Here is a 20,928-nt window from a genome sequence, read left to right on the forward strand (position 1 = left end):
TCTCTAGCAAGCAAGCATTTAATTTAGAAATTAAAAAAAAATGTTCTAAAAGACAATCAGTTACTTAAATGTACAGAATATTTTCAGTGGTCTAATTAAATTACTTAAAAAGTGTATCCTTACAATGCTCAAAGGGTTAAATACAAGGCATTACATTAAATTCATTTTCTAAGGCTAAAACTAAGCATTTTTTATTTATGCTTCTATTCCTGTTTTTTTGGGTTTTTTCTTTTTATCACCGAAGTAGCAAAGATACTAGAATACCATTCATTGACCTGTTTTTAAACCACAGACATGGTAGTTTTCCTGTTCTACGGAGACAGGGATACAATTTTCAGAAATGTATACTGATCTCTCAAATGAATGGTTTAAACTCAGAAATCACTGTCACATGAAGTACCAAAAATACTTACATTATTTAAAAAGTTAATTTTTCACCAGTTTTTTTCATTACTATAAAAGTTTATTTTATTTTTGTAAAACCAGTCTATAAATTAAGTTAGATTGCAATGTAGCTCTAACTAATATAAATGTTTTTCTAAACAATGCTGATATCATTTGGTGAGTACCACAAATATATCAGGTCAGGTCTTCCCCCATGGAAAATATTTTGAACAGAAGCAGTGTATCAGACATTTAAAAATGCTTCAGTTTAAAATATTGTATAGACCTATACATTCCTCAGTGACAGTACACCAGCACATTATTTTACACATTTGTGAATTAAAGGCAGAAATGCTGTACATCATCGTTCTGTAAGTAAACAATTAAAAGAATATTCTCCAAAATTTTTAATGGAACATTAAAAAAAAAAAGGTGCACAAAGCATGCTACAGTACAATAATAAAACACAGAAATAGATAACTGAAAAGAGGTTTTTTTTAAACTGATTTACAATGAGAAATATGAAAATTTACCAAAAATTTTTCATAAATATAAATCTTGTGAAAATTAGTGCCCATGTTTTGAAAAACTAATTCAACAATACCCGTTCTGCCACAGTGTTCACTAAGTTATTTGTGCTAATAGGGTGTCTCTAAAATAATTTTGAATTTCACATCAACATTGGGTAAATTCCACAAATCATATAAGCCCGTATCTTATAATGTCTAGCCAGTAGATGCTTGCTACAGCTCTTTAGAGCTCTAAAAGAGTTAAGCAGGCTTCAGAGTGGCAATTCAGCCACATGCTACACAATACATAATTTGGACTGAGGTATCCATATTTCTGTTCTTAAATCATTAACAATACCCATCTATTAACAAATATCAAGTGTGTAAATTCATTCATATGTGTACATTTGACCAAAATTGCAGTAAATTTAAAAGCAAAGCACAAAAATTTCAAACCTGTAAGTATACACAGCTTACAGCAACTTAATTCTTTTAAATATTTCAGTGGGGAAAATATTACTTAAAAATCTAAGAGAATAATCAGTTGATAAGCATAGAAATACAAGCTCCATTCAGTTATCTAAATCAAGGATAGTTCCAATTTGTTTTGATAACTGCTATTAGAATCCATGATATACGTTCTATCTTTGTATGCATATATTTTGTTTTCTTTTTGCACTACATGAACAGTGATCAACTATTCAAAATATCAGTCAAGAGATATTCAGGTCCCACCTCTTAGCAATCTATATTTGTATGTTACAACCATAATTTTCTCACAGCAACAACAAATCCAACATTCTACCAATAAAGGACAATGATAAGAAAACATTTAAGGTTTGTCAACACAAAATTGGAAACAAGGCAATACAAACCATCAGTACAGCATAGAACACCCTATGTTAAAAATGAAAAATGCAGAATATTTAATTTTATTTTACTTGTTAAAATCTTAGAATGCAAAATAACAGGGATTAAATATTTATCATAGGGTAGATTTTAGGATATTTGGTGAAGGGTGCTGATTTCTGAGGGAAAATGCAGTGATATTTGGGAGAACAAAACCTATGAGGATTCAGTGCACAGGTGAATTCAGAGATAAATTAACATAAACCATATTTGCACTTTTTGCCAAGACAAAAAAAAATCTACTGACATCAGTAAGAATTGTGCCTACATAGAATGGAGCAGGATGGGTTGGCCTCCAAATTCTGCTAAGCAATTTACAAATAATTTTGTTAGGACATTTTAGTTGATCTTTAACCGTTCTTGGAGCATATGAAAGCTCTAGCAGCAAATTTCTTTGCTAAAAATACATTGTTCATTTCATGTGCTGTCCACCCATTTGGTATATATGAATTAATAAAATAAAATTTAAAAAATCAATCCACAGCCACACTAGATAAAATAAGAGACTCCCTAAATTTTTTATACAGTCCTTTCTATAAAATTGATTTTTTATTCTCTCCTTCAGATTTTTGCTTTTATTTATTAATTTTCAATATTTTAGCTTAGCAAATCCATGTGTCTGCTTTAAAAATAATGAAAATGCTTAAAATAATCAGAAAAAATCAGATGTTTAATGTCAATTAATATAGACTGTATAAACTATCACTATAAGATGCAATAATTAAAACATAGCATCAGCCTTACACCCTACCACATATAGAAATTGAAAATGTACTGCATTATGTACCTGCTCATTTATTTAGTCTGAATTTTAAAAATTAAAATCTGACAAGGGTTTAAAAATATATAACCACGCTTATGACTAGGGTCCATTTACTTTGTTAACAACATTTGGAGTTGGTTTTAATACACAAAATTAAAAGCTAGGTTTGCTTTTCAAGTTTCCAAGCAAATTTTATTTGTAATAAAGTGAAACTCAGCTAGAAACAAGAAAAAAATAGTTTTATTATCAATTTTAAGTGGGATATTAAAATTACTTAATAATAAACCCCCCTTTTATTTCTTTGAAGACAATGTAACCTGCCCTTAATACTTAGGAAATTTGAAAGTGACAGGCACACCTTGTTGAATAAATTTTTAGAGTTAATAATAATAACAAAAAATACTAAATCTTAGCTTCAGTTCTGTTTAAGGCACCATGTAATAGCCGAGGTACAATGATCCCTGATGTACATTCTTAAATGGCAATGGTCCATCTAGCCAACTATTCAAATTCAATGCAATTGGGAATAAGTACAAGTGAGGTGCACCAGTTACACTACCTTATTAATTTTTTGTAAAAATTTAAATTCACTTTAATAATCAGGAAATATATTTTGAAAAGAAAATGATGCAGGTTGCTATATTTCTTACATTCTATAAATTATCATTTACGAAAGCAGCAGATTGAACTAGTAGTAGGAAAAGATCTGGAATAGAAGAAAGTCATCCAAAAGGAATGTTTTCCTGTATGTCCAGTTCAGCATAAGTAGCATGTACACATAAAAAAAAAAATCAAGTCACTTCTTTTCTGGTTCAGTTTCTATCAACTACAGTACCACTCAACAACCAAAAGCATCTGTGCAGTGGTCTCAAATATAGAATCAGTAGTCTCCAAAACTAGAGGAACTGGCGTACATATAAAATCTGGAGCTGTTGATTTTAAAGGAAGCTTGTATTGTTTACATGGTGATCAGATAATTAGGTATTCCTACAGTGTACACATTACCACATTATTATAATTCTGTCACTCATTCCGCATTTGTAAATGCAGTGAAAACACTTCTTCCTTACAGAAAGAAAACAGTAGATCTTCCCAACCCTCCAACATGATAAAAATATCCCCTGAATGTTCACAATTTCATCAGTGTCTTCTAGTTATGTTCAATGAAAAGCACCTTTTATAATAAATTTGATGCGTCTGCTGTCAAATGAGTATGCTTCCAGTATAAGTCAAAGAAAGTATTTATTTTAATATTTCACAGAAGTGCATCTAATTGAAAACCTTTGTATATGAAACCATTATGACAAATAATTAACATTAAAATATTTTAAACTGAAAAAATAAGTAATTTTAATTTTAAGAGGACAAAAGCATTAACAGGAAAAGCTTGGCAAAAATCTTCATTGACACTTGAAACTACAAAACCTCATAATATCAAATAACCAATGTAAAATGATTTTGCTTACAATTTTTAAAAAAATATCCGGCAAAATGCATACACCCATTTCATTTCACAACTCCAATTAAAGGTAACATTCAGCACAGCTAAAATTTGATAAGTCAACTTTCAGACCTATTCTCCACCCTCTCCCTCCATTAAGTCCAGCATCAACAGAGCTAATGGAGTTGGGGGGTGCTTCAATATTAGACTGCAGTATATGTATTTCCAGTAGCACTGCACTGTCTAACAGTGTGAGTGTTTGTAACAATGTGCTCATTATGAAGTGGGTTCAGGAGGCTCTGCTCTACTCCACTCTCAAGCATTGGCTGCTGCATGCAGCCCACCTGAAATGCCTGGTTTAATTCTGTTTTCTCCCTCTTGGCTTGTGGCTCTCCGTTTCCATCCAGCTCTTCTTCTATTTCGCTTTCAACTTCGCTGCCCTCATCTGCACAAAAAAACAACCAAGAAAAATATAGCACAAAGGGAAAAAATCTAAATACAAGGGCCTTTATTTTGCAAATAACTTGAAATATGAAAACACAGGAAAGTATAGCAATCTTATAAAGTAGAAAATGAAAGCTCAACATTTTATTGGGAAAAGTCAATAAATACTACAGATAAATAGGGTAATTAACTCTTTCTAATGTTATTTCATTTTACTGATAAAGAAACTCAACTGAAGAGAGGTTGACTTGCTCCAAGTCATACAACCAGTGTAAGAATGGAGAACAAAATAAGACTTCAACCTACAAAGAGGACATAAACTCATTTCTTACTATTTCCTTCAGTAACAATTAGCAAGTTATTTGGTAAGTGCTTGGACCCAATTTCGCCATCTTCACTTATCAAACCCATCATTCAGTACAAATATAGATATATGTACATGCTCATCACCTCTTCCTTTTTCCAACTGTCCATCCCTTTCAACTCTCTCACCAGGATATACAGCTAAATTCTGGGTGAAATTTTGAAAAAATCTTGTGCAAATAATAAACATTTTAAAAAAGATTTTCCTATTAAGAACCTAGAGTATTCTAGTCATTATTATATAATATATATCAGGTGTAGCATATTGGACCCATATAATAGTAATATAAACATAAATTATGATACAGCTTTAGATTCTGCTTTACTATATTAAAAAAAATAAGAGCTTGTTTTGCTCCAAGAGACAAATTAGTTCTATATAAAATTATACATTTGAGAGATTTCACTGCTTACCTTTATCCATATTTCCAGGGGATGGAGCATTTAAATCACCAAACTGCAAAATAAACAATTAAAAGTGTGGACACAGTCTATGATGAAGCCAGTACTATGCTCCAATGGCTTGTGGCTAGTATGAAAGTGCATGCATGTGACTGCAGTCACATCCATAGTATACTAGTTCATTTTTCATTCCATCATATTAGTGTTCATATTAAGGAAATTAACATTAAAATAAAAATCCTCAGCAATTAAAACAATGGAATATAAACTTAAGCATATGTTTTTGCTTTTTATAGGGTGACTTACATCAAGGCCTTTGTTGCTTTGAGTGAGATATTTCTGATGTAGAATGCTGGAAAATATGACTGGTGTCCATTTTTAAACTGCAATATTTTAAACAAAAGCTCTTTTAAAAGTTCCCCTGAGAAGATGTGTCACTAAAGTCAGCTATAGTGTATCAAAACTATATATAAGGTAAATAAATGGCACTGCTGAAAATAGGGTTTATGTTTATTACAGCATATTCTGCTAAGTAGTTTACTTATACAAAAAACAAAGTGAAAAGTTGCTCACAAGTAAAAAATGCAACCTTCCTTCCTCCCTCCCTTTCCTTATCTATCTACCCTTCTCTTAAATGAGAAGCAACAGATCATAATTTGATGAGTGAATCTCAAATGAAAGTACAATATTTAGATAAATATATGTCTAACTATACCTGATTCAGTCCTTTTCAGAAATACAGAAAGATAAAACTTCAGTGAACACTAAACCAGCATAAGCAGCAGCAGCCCTATCCTTCCAGGTTCCCTCACACATACTCCCTCCTCACCTCCCCATATCCATCCTTTCACCTTAAGTGTTCACATGGCCATGCAAAGAACTACATGACAGAACTGATCCAAGAAAAAAACCCACAATTGTAGTGGGATTATTTTGCACAGGATGAATTCTCTGATCCAGTTAATCACAGAACTGCCTGAGTACTTGTGCCAGCTAAGGAGATGGGAAAAGAGACAAGAGTGTTTTTCTCAGCTGCAAAGCTAGTTTATACTGGCTTGAAGTGTTTGTCAAACTAGCCTTAGTCTTTCCCATTTTATTTCAACCACAGTCAATAAATGCAGAGAAACACAAGAAGACATGCATTTAATGAATAGTAACATCTTCCCTGTTCCTCTCTCACCTCTAAAAGCTTTAGATTACATATTTTCTCTCTAAGATCATATCCATCTTCAGTTTACCAAAACATTATAGGAATTTCCACAGTACTTGTTTTTGTGTGTACACAGTTTTGGTGTACACCAAAAACATTACATTTAACATATAACATGTCTGTCAAGAAAACAAGAACGTAGCAATACTACGCTTTTGCAGTACTGTGCTATAAATGTAATAGCAGAGTTTAATGAAATATCTAATCAGAAACAGTAATATTTTTTTCTAAAACATGTCATATCAATCAAACTACAAATTAAACCAAGACTCCCCATCTCTATGAAAAAGTACATATTTTCATAATATTTAATGATATGATTTAATATATCCTGAGGGAAGAATATATCAAGTCATGTAAGGTGACTTACAAATTATCAGTAAGATAAAACATGATATAATGATCATCAAGTATTAAAACATTAAGCTTCAGTCTGGTGAACCATCTATCATACATCCACATCTATCAATTTTTTAGCACTTTAAATGTACAATTCCTTGATGATAACTCCTAAGATAATGTGAATTCTTAAACAACTCACGCAAAATTAATGGTTAGGTGAACTACTGAAAAACAAAGATCTGAGGTAAACTTCAGTTTGCAAATACCATGGACACATATAAGGCAGAGTGGTTCTGAATTGAGACTTTCGCTGTTTATTTTAAACAACATACATTGAAATATAGGCATGAAAATATGCCATGTCCCAATCCTGCAAGTACTTCTGTGCTACTTTCATTTCATGCATGTTGTTGTCAGTTGGCTCTTGTTAACAGTCACTCATCCAGCCATTGTCTTACTTCCCCATCCCCTGTCCAGAGGGACGGGAAGAAAATAGGAAGAACTTGAGTGAGAAAGCTCATGGACGAAGTTAAAGACAGGGAGATCACTTACCAATTACTGTCACTGGCAAAACAGACTTGAATTGGGGAATTTAACTTAATTTATTGCCATTACTGATTCAAGTAATGTGAAGCAAAAGCAAAAAACAACAAAATGTTTAAACACTTAAGGAAAACATCTTTCTTCCCCCTTTCCCAGGCTCAACTTTGCTCCAAGAACCTCTCTTCCCCCTGTGTTATTGTCCCAAGTTACATTCAATCCCTTCAGTGAGGCAATGGGTGGTGCAGGGGGGCTTGTGGTCAGTACATAGCGTTTTTTTCTCTCACACTCCTTCCTTCTCACATTTTTCCTTTGGTCCAGTGTGGGTTCTCCACAAGCTGCAGTTCCTTTGTGAATATCCCTCTGCTCTGGAGGTTCTCCACAGGCTGCAGGGAATATCTATTCCACCATGGAGCATCTCCTACTGGTCTGACCTTGGTGTTCCCTCTGCTGTTTCTCACTCTCTTTTATTCCTTCCTCTTGTGCCTGTCTCGTGTTTTCTGCCCTTTCTTAAATATGTTTTCACAGAGGCACCCAAAACTTTGCTGATTGGCTCAGCTTTGGCCTGTGGTGGTTTTGTTGCCAAGCCAGCTAGAACTGGCTCTATCCAGCACAGGGAAGTCCCTTACCTCTTCTCACAGAGGCCACCTCTGCAGCCCCCACCCTGCATGCCCCCTTCCCCAAAGCCTTGCCACTTACAACCGATACACATAAACAGTACCACTGAAACAAAACTAACTTCTGCATGTGAGCCATGTGAGCCACCCTTCTGAAGTCAATGGGACTACTCATTTGTGTAAATATTTGTATTGGAATTTTAAGTATGTGTAAATAAGTGTAAACAGATCCCTGAAAGCATTTTCTATTATTCTGTTCCTTTATTATTTTCATATAAACTATTTAGTTTTCAAGAATTCAAAAAAGTAGGGTTCTACCTAGTAGATTGATTTACTTTTTTTTCTTTTTTTTTTGAGCAAGCTCATTTGCAGAGGATCAGTGTTAGAAGTCACTGTGTTTTAAGTACTCTGAAAATCAATCCGTCAAGGAAACATGAATTAAGGTATATAACCCAAATTTGAAGATGTCAATGTATTTGCAAATCAATCTGCAACAGTTATATTACAAAATATCCAATAACTCCATGTAAACATTAAAAAAAAATTGTAGATGGATATCCAAATTGATCACTAAATTCACCAATCCATTGTCTTGCATATTATCTTACCTCTCCCATAACTGCGATAGGTGTCTCTCCTGTTGCCTGAGCAACACGATGTTCTACTAAGTAAAACATGTACTCATCATAAAGCAAGCGGATCAGATGAAAAGAGCCAAAGCTAGCAGCACTGCGTAAGGTTAAATCTCGAATCACCATTGAGCTATTTAAATATGGGGAAAAAATTATGAAATAAATATTACAATTCTTCAATAATTTATTCATATGGAATATGCACATCAAGAATAATATATTTTAAAGTAATGCTATCCACAAACAGCTCATTTGTGGTGTCTTCAGAAAGAAATGTCTGGGAAAGACAACTATTTGCCTCTCCCCTTTTCCTGAAAGCATGGTTGGAGACCACATTACACAACTAGAAGCTAAATTTTCAAAAAGACAGGAAGGGCTTAATTTCGGTATATGCACAATTACCAATATGTGAGCACATGTAAAAACTGACCTTAGTGGAAGTTCTTTGTTAAAATTTTAAACAATAAAATTGTATTAAGATTATTTATTTTTAAACAAAGTAGTCCTTCAAAATATTGTCTGTTGTGCTCACATTCCTAGTTCAAAGTTTTAATTGGTATGATTTTTAAACTTGTAGAATTTAAATAAGTTTGTGTATACCTTATAATAGAAAAATGAAGATTGTGGATGAAAACTTCCTTATGATACCCTCAGAAAGTAGATGCTACAATGTACCATTTTGAAAAAAAAACCCAACTAGCTTTACTATGATAACTGATACAGTAGAAGATGACATGGAATATTTGTCTTGATGTTCTTTTTACACATTAAAAAATATTTTGTTTTCCCTACATAATGAAAATAGAAGCCATGGTATTTTAATAAATAGTATTAAGAACATTGGCTTTAAAATTGTATAGCAATTCAATCAAAAATGTTTCATAGCATGTTTCCAAATCAGGATAAAATTCTAACCTCATTACACTTGAACAAGACCTTTAAAATAATATACAAGGATCATTTAATCCACTGCTGAGTTACACTAGTCCTGTGTTTAATGTTAACAACACAAATTTTATTTGGGGGGGAGGATCTTCATTTCTTGGGAACTATTGTCTGATATTAATTTTGCCAACATTATTACAGCAAACAGTTCAGAAAAAAATAAAATAGCTAAAATAATTTAGAAGACTATTAAGAACTACCTGTAGAAAGACCATTTTAAAAGAAATTGCCGTGCTGCTTTAGGAAAGCTAGGTCTTCCTTCATATGGTTTCAACGCTTGCATCATTACATTATCAAGCCACGCAGCCCACTGCTCCAGAGTGCTCTGCTGCTGAAGAGTCATCTTGAAATCTGTTTCTAGTCTTTGAACCATATTGTCATCACACTGACACACCCAGGAAGCCTGTTCCTGTTACAACACATGGCAAACATGAAAGCAGAACACAAAGTGTAAATTATTCTTAAAGACTGAATAATTACATGCAAAGGATGAAATACACTTATTAGGCAAACTAATGAGTATTTTTATTTTCATGTGTCTCAATTTTTTTGGAAGAATATGAGAGTAAGGAACCCAAAGTATAAAAATGGGCATCAAATAAAGCACATACAAAAATATAATGGAAAAAGCACAAATACATTGCAGTGTTCCATATTAATTTTAAAGAAATAATTTTTTACTTCAATTTCAGGGATTTTCAGGCTTGAGACTATGAGAACAAGGAGTGGAAAGGGCAGTCAAATGGAAGTTGAGAGAGTAAGAAATAAAGAGGAACCAAGAAACCAAAGTGCCATGATTCCTATTGCTTTGAAGGAGTTAAGACCAAATACAATTTCTGTTACATTTTTTAATCACCTCACTTAAAAAGAGCTTTGTTTTATAGGCAAAAAAGGATTGTCGTTTTTATCTATAGTTTGTCATATATAACACGTTGCTTAATGAGTAATATAAATAGCACACAATTGGACAAACACAGTCCATGTAAAATAATGAGCAATTCACAGTATTATCATGGAATGTAATGATATTACATTTTCAAGTTTAAATAAGACCAATAGGATGCTTCTGTATAATGGAACTTAGAGAAAACCAATACTGATTTAATATAAGCCATATTCTTAAACTCTGGCTATCACATCTGAAGTTAACATCTCAACATTCATAGACCTTATATCTTACCACAAAACAATACTTAATATACCATATATTTGGTCACATATTGAATCTTAGGTAGTTTACACACCATTATACAATATAACTATATCTGTGTTAAATTATATTTATTCAAAGGTCTTTGCAACAAGCAAAAAGAATTTAACTGTTGCTAGTGAACTTCTGAAGTTCTATTAAAATAAAGTGTGTCAAAATGTTTGTTCATGAAAGAAGACAAATGTATGACTACCAGTAATATGGGCCATGTCAGTTAGTTGACCAACAAGAGAAAAAAAAATGTTGTTTCTTCTAAGGAGAAGAAAGAGGTAAAAGGGAAACCTTTTTTTAAACCTAATCAAAAATAATAAATTCTTGTTTTACAGATAACTGTAAATTAGTTCTAACCAGATGCTTAGGAAAGGTTGGAAATGTAAACAAAAACAATTAAAGAAAGTATACTAATGATATTGTCTTTGATATAAAAATAAATGCAACAACAATCTGCACTAGAAATAGTGCTGTATGATCAATATTTTTTTATGGAAGATCAGAAGCTATGCTACTATCCAAGATCTCATTTTCAGGTATTGTTCATGCTGTTCATTCTAAGAACACATGTACTTTATGCTTTCATCTGCATTAAATAAGAATTGGCAGAATATATGGTCTGTAAGATAAGAAGCTCTCAGAGAAAATGGAAATAGATAATGGCTCTGAGGTTTTATTTTCCTTACAGCCAAAATCTAAGCTAGAAAGTTTCAACTGAATCACTGCATATATAAAAATCAGAATGTTCCCACTTATTTTTCTTGATGGAATAACAAGAACTAACAATAAAAATAAAAATTTGGGGGGGAAATAACATTTTTTTTTAAATCTGTTTTTTAAAGCCACAGGTACCTGTACATTGGCAAAATCGACACGGTTGAGATCACTGAGCATCTGGTTGATCTGAGAAGTGTTCTGAAGCACAGCCCGAGCTGCCTGAGCCAGGTGGTTAAGAGATGTGTATCTTCTTAAAGTCTGGGCAAAGGCACTTACAGCGGCAACCTATGAAGAAATCCATTTATCTTAAAACATTGTATTAACAACAGGACTTCTGTTTCATCTATTACAATTTTAATATTGCAGTATTAATTTATGAGCCCTCAAATATTGAAATTCACATATAATGCAATAAATCCAGTTTTTCTTATTACTATTTTTGGCAAAATAAAGTTATTTCCAATCCCATGTTTCATGTTTGAAGATCAACATAAATATGACATTTAGCATAAAAGTTAAAAAGCTGCTACTTTTACAACTTAAATAAGATGCAGTGTACAACTGCATAAAGTAAAGAAAATGTAGCAAATTTTGTTTACCTTGGTTTGTATCGTTTTCTGTGGAATACTGTTCATGGCACTGGAAAGCCAACCTTCAAGGCTTTTTGCAAAATTGCGAATGGCTTGGGTCAAGGCACCTAAACATTAAAGAATAAAAATAAAAAGAAGATGGCAAGGTGCGTCTCTTGAAACCTTTTGCATCCTCATTTAACCTTTTCCCACACACTCTCCTGTTGCCTGATTTTCTCCACATAGCGTATTACAGACATGCAGCACAAAATTACATTTTGTGTTATTTAGTAATTGTGAGAACAGGGATGTCCCGTGACTGAGAGTATTGTTTAGAAACCATTAGATGCACTAAAGCACTAGTCATTCTTTTTATAAGGTAAACTATCCTATATTTCTGGTGTTCTTGTTTACAGGTACAGCAAGTACAGACTGTGCAACAGGTACAGCATGTCTACCCAGCCCAAGTTCAGTATGTGGAGGGAAGTGACACAGTCTACACAAATGGAACAATGTAAGTTGGTTATTGATCAAAATTAGAATGATTACTAAAATAAGAAGTTAAATGCACATTCTTTTAAAGACATCATATGGACTACTGTATTTTAAGTAGCAAAGAAAAATGTTTAAACAAAAACTTTATTTTTTGTCTTATTAAATCATTATTTGGGCAAAGCCAAGTTGAATTCACACCACTTGAATTAATCTAAAATGAATTCAGGTAATTGTTACAGTTGAACATAGTGTGAAGCATTTTGTTGTTTGGGGAAAAAACTTAAGTTTATGGACAAGTTTTAAGTTATGCTGATAGGAAGGATTATCTAAATTTGTTATAATATGATCATCTGTGTAATAAAGAAGTCTTTGTGTGGGCCTCCTGTTCTTCTGGTTGAAATTCTACTGGCAATTGCTGAGGCAGCTGCAGTCATTACTTACAGAAAACAATTATGTAACTTCTTTACTGTTTAGTGTAATGGATACATATTTAATTTCTTTCCAAAGGAAGGAAGGGAGAGGAATGAGAATATGTCTTTTTGCTTGTCTCTTAGAATATTCTGTTTCACGTGCTTTGTTTACCTTGGTTTGTATCATTCTCTGTGGAATACTGTTCATGGCACTGGAAAGCCAACCTTCAAGGCTTTTTGCAAAATTTGCTGATTTTCTTTGCTCTTATCTAATCAATCTTCTGTCTTAAATGGGTCTGTTAAGATGTGCTTATTATTAACAATGACCAATGTGCCAATGTGTCCTTGTTTAAGATACTGTAAAAACTGAAAGTCGCTCATAACATTGTTAAACTGTAATCAGAGACTGAAAATTTCTATGTAGGATGCCTTATCAGGCTAACTTGTTTTTGAAAAATGTCGGCCAAAGACACTGAACTGTTGAGACAGAAGAAAATATATTTCTTCATCCACCCTTGTGTAAGCTTTTCTTTTAAACGCTCTAGTACTTCTACTCTTTCAATTATGGACATGAAACCAAGCAGTGATGTTGGGAGCGTGTGGTTTATTGCCGCTCATGAAATTTTGCCTGAGTTTATAGCTCAAATATATTAAGCAGAGGATTATGTTTGTTTTACCCTATTTATATGTTAAATGCTCCAAAGACCAATGGATGTGCTCCAAGTGGTCCTAAATGGGGCATCTCTTTGCAGCTGTTGCTTCTGCTATTAATTATGTCAACTCTGGGTTCTAGTGCCTAATCTATGAACAAAAAGTCTATTCTATTCCATATACAGGGCTAGGATATAAGGTTGAAGGAAGCTATCCTATTAAAGCATTGAAAGGAGCAAGTACTAAACCTGCGGTGGGAATGGAAAATGTTCTATGACTATTAACATGGATATTCTTTCATTCTCCTTTTATAGCCATGTGCTAGCCTGATTCCAACAGAACCCTCAAGCCCTCCCAGAATTCATTTACACGTGAAAACAGCAACTAGGGCCAGTCAGTGAGGAGGAAAGGAAAACATGAGTTGGCTGGTTAACTATGATCCAGTAAGCAGGAAAGGGTTCTGGTCTTAGATAAAGAGCTCATGAAAGTGACTGGAAAGGCAAGAGCCAAGTACCAGTGGGTGGAAAGAAGAAAGTATGGTGGCAGACATACAAATCTAACAAAGAGCCAAAATGCGTGGTTGCCTGGGAAAAAGAACTTTAAAAACCAAACCAAAATAAAAACACTGACCAGAAAAGTTGCCTCCGTACAGGAGATGATGCCTATATGATTTTCCTGATATAACTGCTAATGATTTCATTTATAGATAGTACCTTAAAAGGAGATGGAAGGAGGAGCTGGCTGACACAACATAACTTGTAGTGCTATTTCATCCATCTGTAAACTGTATTTTAGTATAGTTGATAATTTATCATAGAAAAATTTAGGTTGTAAGGTAACTCCGGAGGTGATCTAGTCTAACCCTCTGCTCAAAGCAGGTCTAATTAGATCAGGTTGCTCAAGGACTTGTCCCATCAAGTCGTGTACACCTCCAAGGATAGAGGTTCCACACCCTTTCTGTTCCTGTATTTGACCACCCTCATGGAAAAAAAGTGTTTTCCTAATACCTAACCAGAACTTCCCATATTACAACTTGCATTCATTTCTTCCTGTCCTATTGTTGTGCACCTCTGAGAAGCGTCTGGCTCTGTCTTCTCTGTATCCTCCCATCAGGTAGTTGTAGAGAGCAAAAAGGTATCCCCTGAACCTTATCTTCTCCAAGCCGAACAGGCCTAGTTCTCTCAGCCTCTCCTCATATGTTATGTTCTCCAGCCCCCTGAACATCTTTGTGGTCCTCTGCTGGACTTGTTCCAGTCTGTCCACATCTCTCTTGTACCAGGGAGCCCAAAACTGGACACAGGACTCCAGATACAGTCTCACCTGTGCTAAACAGAGGGTAAGGATCACTTCCCTCAGCCTGCTGGCTACACTCTTGGTAACACAGCCCAGGATGCATTTGTCCACTTTTCTGCAAGGACCAGTGGATGGAAAGAAGAAAGCACAGTGACAGACACACAAATCTAACAGTCAAAATGCTGCTGGCTTATATTCAGCTTGCTTTCCACCAGGATCCTCAGGTTCTTCTCTGCAAAGTTGCTCTGTAGAGAGTCAGCCCCCCCCCCCAGTCTATATTGCTGCATGGGATTATTCCTTCCCAGATGCAAGATATGGCATTTGTCCATGTTAAACTTCATGAGGATCCCATCAGTCCGTTTCTCTGGCCTTTCCAGGTCCCTCTGACCTCCAGCATATAGAGCACACACACACCCCCTCCCATTTGGTGTCATCTGCAAACTTGCTGAGAATGCATTCTGTCCCATCATCCAAGTCACTAATGAAGACCTTAAACAGCATTGGTCCCAGTACTGATCCCTGAGAGACCCCGCTAGTTACTGGCCCACAGCTGGACTTTGCACCACAGATGACAACTCCTTGAGCCCAGCAGTCTAGGCAATTTTTCCACCCACCTTATTGTTCACTTATTCAGCCCCTATCTCAAAAGTTTGGTGATACAGAGATTATGGGAGACTGTGTGAAAGGCCTTTCTTCAGTCAAGGTATACAACATCCACTGCCTCTCCTTGTCCACAGTGCCAGTCACCTTGTCATAGAAAGCAATGAGTTTAGTCAGGCATGATTTGCCCTTAGTAAATCCCTGTTGGCTGCTCCCAATCACCTTCTTGTCCTTCATGTATTTACAAATAGCTTTCAGGAGGATTTGTTCCATAACCTTTCTGGGGACTGAGGTGAGGCTGACTGGCCTGTAGGTCCCGGTATCCTCCTAGTTGTCCTTGAAGAAGCGTGTGATATGACTTTTTCCCAGTCATCGTGAACTTCCCCCAGTTGCTGCGACCTTTTGAGGATGATAGAGAGTTGCCTTGCAATGACATCAGTCAGCTCCTTCAGCACCCTTGGATGCATCCCACCTGGTCCCATGGGCTTGTGTGCATCTAGAAGGCTTAAGTGCTCCTTAACTGCATCTTCCTAGCTACAGGAGACCGATTTCCAGCAAGCTCTAGCAGTTTTAACAGGTTCTGTCAGGTGTTCTTGATTAAAGAGGGCATTGAGCTTTTGTTCCAGCTGACTCCTGATTAGGTACAGTCAAGCACCCTTTCAGCAAATACTAGGAGTGGCCTATATAAGCGCCAGCCTAGAGCACAATGAACAGTCAGCAGTTTGTTACAGGAAATGGTCTCCAGCAGCTGTTAGGGCAACTGTCCCTGGAGCGTCAGAGGCCTTGGTCTAGGTGAAGCTCCAGAAAGAGGATACAGTTCTGTAGGTCTCGGGCTGTAGGATGTGCCTGGGGTTTTGCTGATGCTGGGGCAGTAGAAGATAGTCTTATAGCCTGCAGGTGGTGTGTGCTTGTTAAGGATCTGTGTTGCCATGTAAAGGAGTTACGGGAGGAGGTCAGCAGACTGTATAGCATCAGAGATGATAAGAAAGAGATTGACCAGTTCTCCTCTGAAATCCTGTAGCTTCAAGAGCCCGAACCCCCAACTGTACTGAAGGGGCAGGAGAGTTTGTGCTTATTGGGTTGGGAAGTGGAGACTCCCGTGATGGTGGAGGGTGGAAGCTTGTGACCTCTGGCATCGGGAGGAAGGCTCCCCCTCCACCTGAAGATTTGCAACTACAAAATAGAATTAGTGCCCTCATAGCAGATGAGGAGCTGGGAGGTCTGTCAAACAAAACATCGATGCTGGGTGAACCTGAGTCATGAAGTAGTGAGTAACTTACTACTGAGGGGCATGGAGACTCCCACGTGCTGAACTGACCAATTGTTTAGGGAGGTGGGCTTGGATGTGGGACATGGTTGAAATCCTGCTAAGGCTTCTCTGGCCCTCAGGTTATTCATCTCTGCTGCTCTTCCATGTAGGCACCAATGATACTGCCAAGGGGAAACCTACCTGGAAAGTGTCAAGTGTGGCTATATGACTGGGGGAAATGGACAAGGACAGGGGGGGCTCGTTAATGTTCTTCTTGATCTTACTGGTGAGGGGAAAGAGCTTGAGGATGAGTGGATGGATCCTGCAGGTCAACAATTGGGGGTGTGACTGGTGCTGGCAGCAAGGTTTTCAGTTTTTACAGAATCACAGAATGGTTGAGGTTGGAAGGGACTTCTGGAGGTCATCTTGTCCAACCCCCTGCTCAAGCAGAGCCACCTAGAGCCAGTTTCCCAGGAATATGTCCAGATGGCTTTTGAATATCTCTATGGAGGGAGACTCCACAATCTCTCTGGGCAACCTGCTCCAGTGCTCAGTTACCCTCATAGTAAAAGAGCCTTATGGCCAGATGGAACCTCCTGTATTTCTTTTTGTGCCCATTGCCTCTTGTCCTGTCACTAGGTACCAATGAAAAGAGCCTGACTCCATCTTCTAGGCACCTTCCCTTCAGGTATTTATATACATTGAGAAGATTCCCACCCCAAGCTTTCTCTTCCTTAGGCTAAAGAGTCCTAGCTCTCTCAGCCTTTCTTCATAGGAGACATGCTCCATTCCCTTAATCATCTTCATGTCCCATCATTGGACTCTTTTCAGTATGTCGATGTCTCTCTTGTACCGGGGAGCCCAGAAGTGGACACAGGACTCCAGGTACACAGTACTCAACTGGTGCTGAATAAAGGGGAAGGATCACCTACCTGGACCTACTGGTAATAATTTGCCTAATGCATCCCAGGATACCGTTAGCCCTCTTTGTGGCAAGGGCACATTGCTGTCTCATGTTCAACCTGGTGTCCACCAGGACCCCCAGGTCCTTTTCTGCAAAGCTGCTTTCCAGATGGGTGGCCCCCCTGGCATGTACCAGTGCGTGGGGTTGTTCCTCCCCAAGGGCAGGACTTGGCACTTCCCCTTGTTGAACTGCATGAGGTTCCTCTCAGCCCATTTCTCCATCTTGTCAAGGTCCCTCTGGATGGCAGCACAGCCCTGCGATGTATCAGCCTCTATTCCCAGTTCTGTGTCATCAGCCAACTTGCTGAGGGTACGCTCTGCCCCATCATCCAGATCACTAATGAAGACATTGAACAGTACTGGACCCAGTATTGATCACTGGGGTACACTGCTATTTACTGTCCTCCAACTAGACTTTCTGCCACTATGACCATGGGATCCTCTTTGAGGATGGAGGACTGCTAGGGAGAGACCGAATCCACATGACCAAGTGGGGCACAAACAGCTTTGCCAACCTGGCAAGGAGAGCTTTACACTAGGAATGATGTGGAAGGGATGACCAACAGTCAAGTGAGGAAGTCATAGATAGTCACTGGATGGGCAAGCAAAGGATGTGGGGTAAGCAAGAGGGACCTCATAATCAACAAAACAGGGTTGAAAGTGGACCACTTCAAGCATATGCACATAACTAAGGAAGTGTCAGGAGATCAGCATTATGGGAAAGCTTTCATGCCCTTTTGGGGAAATTGGTACGACTGGATGCCTCTCCAAAGTGCCTGCACACTTATGCATGCAACATGGGGGAAAATAGGAGGAATTAGATGTCTCTGATCACTTGCAGGGCTATGACCTCAGGGATCACAGAGATATTGTGGAATGGCTCATACAAGTTGATGCTGCAATGGATGGATGCAGAATCTTTAGGGAAAACAAGCCAAGAAAGTGCTCTATATGAAAGAGGATCTGGAATGCATGGAGATTTGTCTAGGGATGGATGATAAGCCAGTTGAGAGCTTAAGGGTCTGGATTAGATGACATACCAGCGTGGGTGATGATGTGGGTATCTGATACAGACTGCCTGATCGGGAGGAAGTAGATGAAGTCTTGTGGTGGGTTGACCGTGGCTGGCTGCCAGGTGCCCGCCAAGCTGCTCTATCACTTCTCAACAGAATGGGGGAGAAAAATGTGATGAAAAGCTCATGGGTCGAGATAAGGATAGGGACATCATTCAGCATTTATTGTCACAGGCAAAACAGACTTGGCTTGGGGGAGATTAGTTTATTGCCAATTAAACAGAGTAGGATAATGAGGAATAGGAACAAATCTAAAAACACCATCTCCCCACCCCTCCCTTTTTCCCAGGCGCAACTTTGCTCCCAACTCTTCTACCTCCTCCCTCTGAGAGGTGCATGGGGATGGGGAATGGGGGTTGCGGTCAGTTCATAATGTTTTGTCTCTGCCTTCTCCTTCTTCCTCATGCTCTTTCCCCTGCTCCAGTGTGGGGTCCCTCCCACGGGAGACAGTCCTTCATGACCTTCATGCTTCACCATGGTCTTCACCACGGGCTGCAGGGGAATCTCTGCTCTGGCACCTGGAGCACCTCCTCCCCCTCTTTCTTCACTGACCTTGGTGTCTGCAGAGTTGTTTCTCTCACGTATTCTCACTCCTTTCTCCCAGCTGCTGTTGTGCAGCAGACTTTACCCTTTCTTAAATATGTTATCACAGAGGTGCTACCACTGTCTCTGATTGGCTCAGACTTTGGCCAGCAGTGGGTCCATCTTGGAGCCAGCTGAAACTGGCTCCTTCTGACATGGGGACAGTTTCTGGTGTCCTCTCATAGAAGCTGTCCCTGCACCCCCCACCTCTACCAATACCTTGCCATGTAAAACCAATACAGGTTGTCTTCAGGCAACTGGAATAAGCCTCATGTTCGCAGGCTCTGGTTCTCATGAGAGACTTGAACAACCCCAATATCTGCTAGAGGGACAACAAAGCGGGGCACAAGCAACCCAGGAGGACAGTTAAGCAATGCAACTGGTTGTCCAGAGAAGTTTGTGTAGTTTCCATCCTTAGATCTTTTCAAGACCTGAGTGGGTAAATCCCTGAGCAAACTGGTCTGAATTCAGCATTGACCATGCTTTGAGCAGGAGGTTGGACTAGAGACCTCCTGAGGTTCCTTCCAAGCTGAATTATTCTTTGATTCTATATTATGTAACAATTATTTAGTTTCTGATTTAACAAACAGAACTGGACACTTCACCTAAGACCCTTTAAAAAAACCTTATGATCAGCAGTGAAAATTCTTTTTGGCATTCCTACAGGTACATCAGTAATTGCAGCAATTGTTTCCTATCTCCTGAAAGCTTCCATCATTAATTTTCCACCTTCAGTTTTTGCCTGAGTGCTTTTGCTTTTAAAGAGCGAAGACCTGCAGGAAATGGCAATTATTGTAATACTGTGGTTTCCTCAAGTAAGCTCAAAGTACCCCAAACCATTGCCAACATGCTGTTTATTTTAGTTCCGAAGAACAAAATGCAATGTGCAGTGTTCAAAGACAGTATCAATAAGCAATATATAAGAATGTGTTTAACTAACAGAAGGTAGGATTGCTCTTACTGCTGTGAAATCTTGGTGGTGAAGAACGAGTGCTGCTACAGTAATGAAGAAGAAAAAACTAGAAAAGGGAGATCATATTATCTTTAAATGAGTCGTGTGTCGTCGTCCCGTCTGTCCGTCCCCCCCCATCTAAGAAGAAACAGTGCAAGTAAAGACTGGATTTTGTTTATGAGGCAAAACACCATGTTTTGTAGAGTAAGAATGAATGGTTAATGGAAGTCACCTAATGTGAGAAATGCTCTTTTTCAACTTGAGTAATTGATTAATTCTGTAATTAGGAGCTTCCGCTAGCAAAGTTAGCCAATTTACTTATAAAGAAAGAAATATTTTATTTTTCACAGCATCCTTTTCTTCAAATTTGTAGTGATAACTAGTTTATGTAACTGCCCCCAAATGTGGATGCTCATCTGAAATTTAATTTGGATTTATAAAACTTCTTAACTTCTGTATGAGCTCCATGGAACAGGCTTTTTTGTCTTTTTTTTTTTTCCTTTCTTTTTCTTTCTTGAGGTTTCCAGGCAAAGAACAAACACTCTTTTGCACTGTCAATCATCTAACCCACTTATGCTTCTACATAAACATTTTTTGTATGCACTTACTAATTAACTAAGCATTCATTCATGTTAATTTATTACCTTCAGGATAAGAGTCAAAGTATAAGGA

The 20,928-nt window shown here is 37.3% G+C and overlaps 1 protein-coding gene across 2 annotated transcripts in view; it reads right to left on the reverse strand.

The window, feature by feature from the left end:
• Positions 1-3,788: 3,788 nt before the first annotated feature.
• The window catches only part of LOC129734916 (transcription factor RFX3-like), a 194,651-nt gene continuing 177,511 nt past the window's right edge, over positions 3,789-20,928 (reverse strand). Inside the window, exons 12-17 of one of the 2 annotated variants that reach the window (XM_055700327.1) lie at positions 12,019-12,116; positions 11,555-11,704; positions 9,702-9,910; positions 8,533-8,686; positions 5,228-5,270; positions 3,789-4,451 (exon numbers count right to left, since the gene is read on the reverse strand). In XM_055700327.1, coding sequence (XP_055556302.1) covers positions 4,210-4,451; positions 5,228-5,270; positions 8,533-8,686; positions 9,702-9,910; positions 11,555-11,704; positions 12,019-12,116 — 896 coding nt within the window. In that variant the 3' untranslated portion in view covers positions 3,789-4,209. The remainder of the gene's footprint in view (positions 4,452-5,227; positions 5,271-8,532; positions 8,687-9,701; positions 9,911-11,554; positions 11,705-12,018; positions 12,117-20,928) is intronic. The other variant, XM_055700328.1, reaches the window with a different exon arrangement.

This window comes from Falco cherrug (assembly GCF_023634085.1).
Source record: "Falco cherrug isolate bFalChe1 chromosome W unlocalized genomic scaffold, bFalChe1.pri SUPER_W_unloc_1, whole genome shotgun sequence".
Taxonomy (NCBI): Eukaryota; Metazoa; Chordata; class Aves; order Falconiformes; family Falconidae; genus Falco; species Falco cherrug.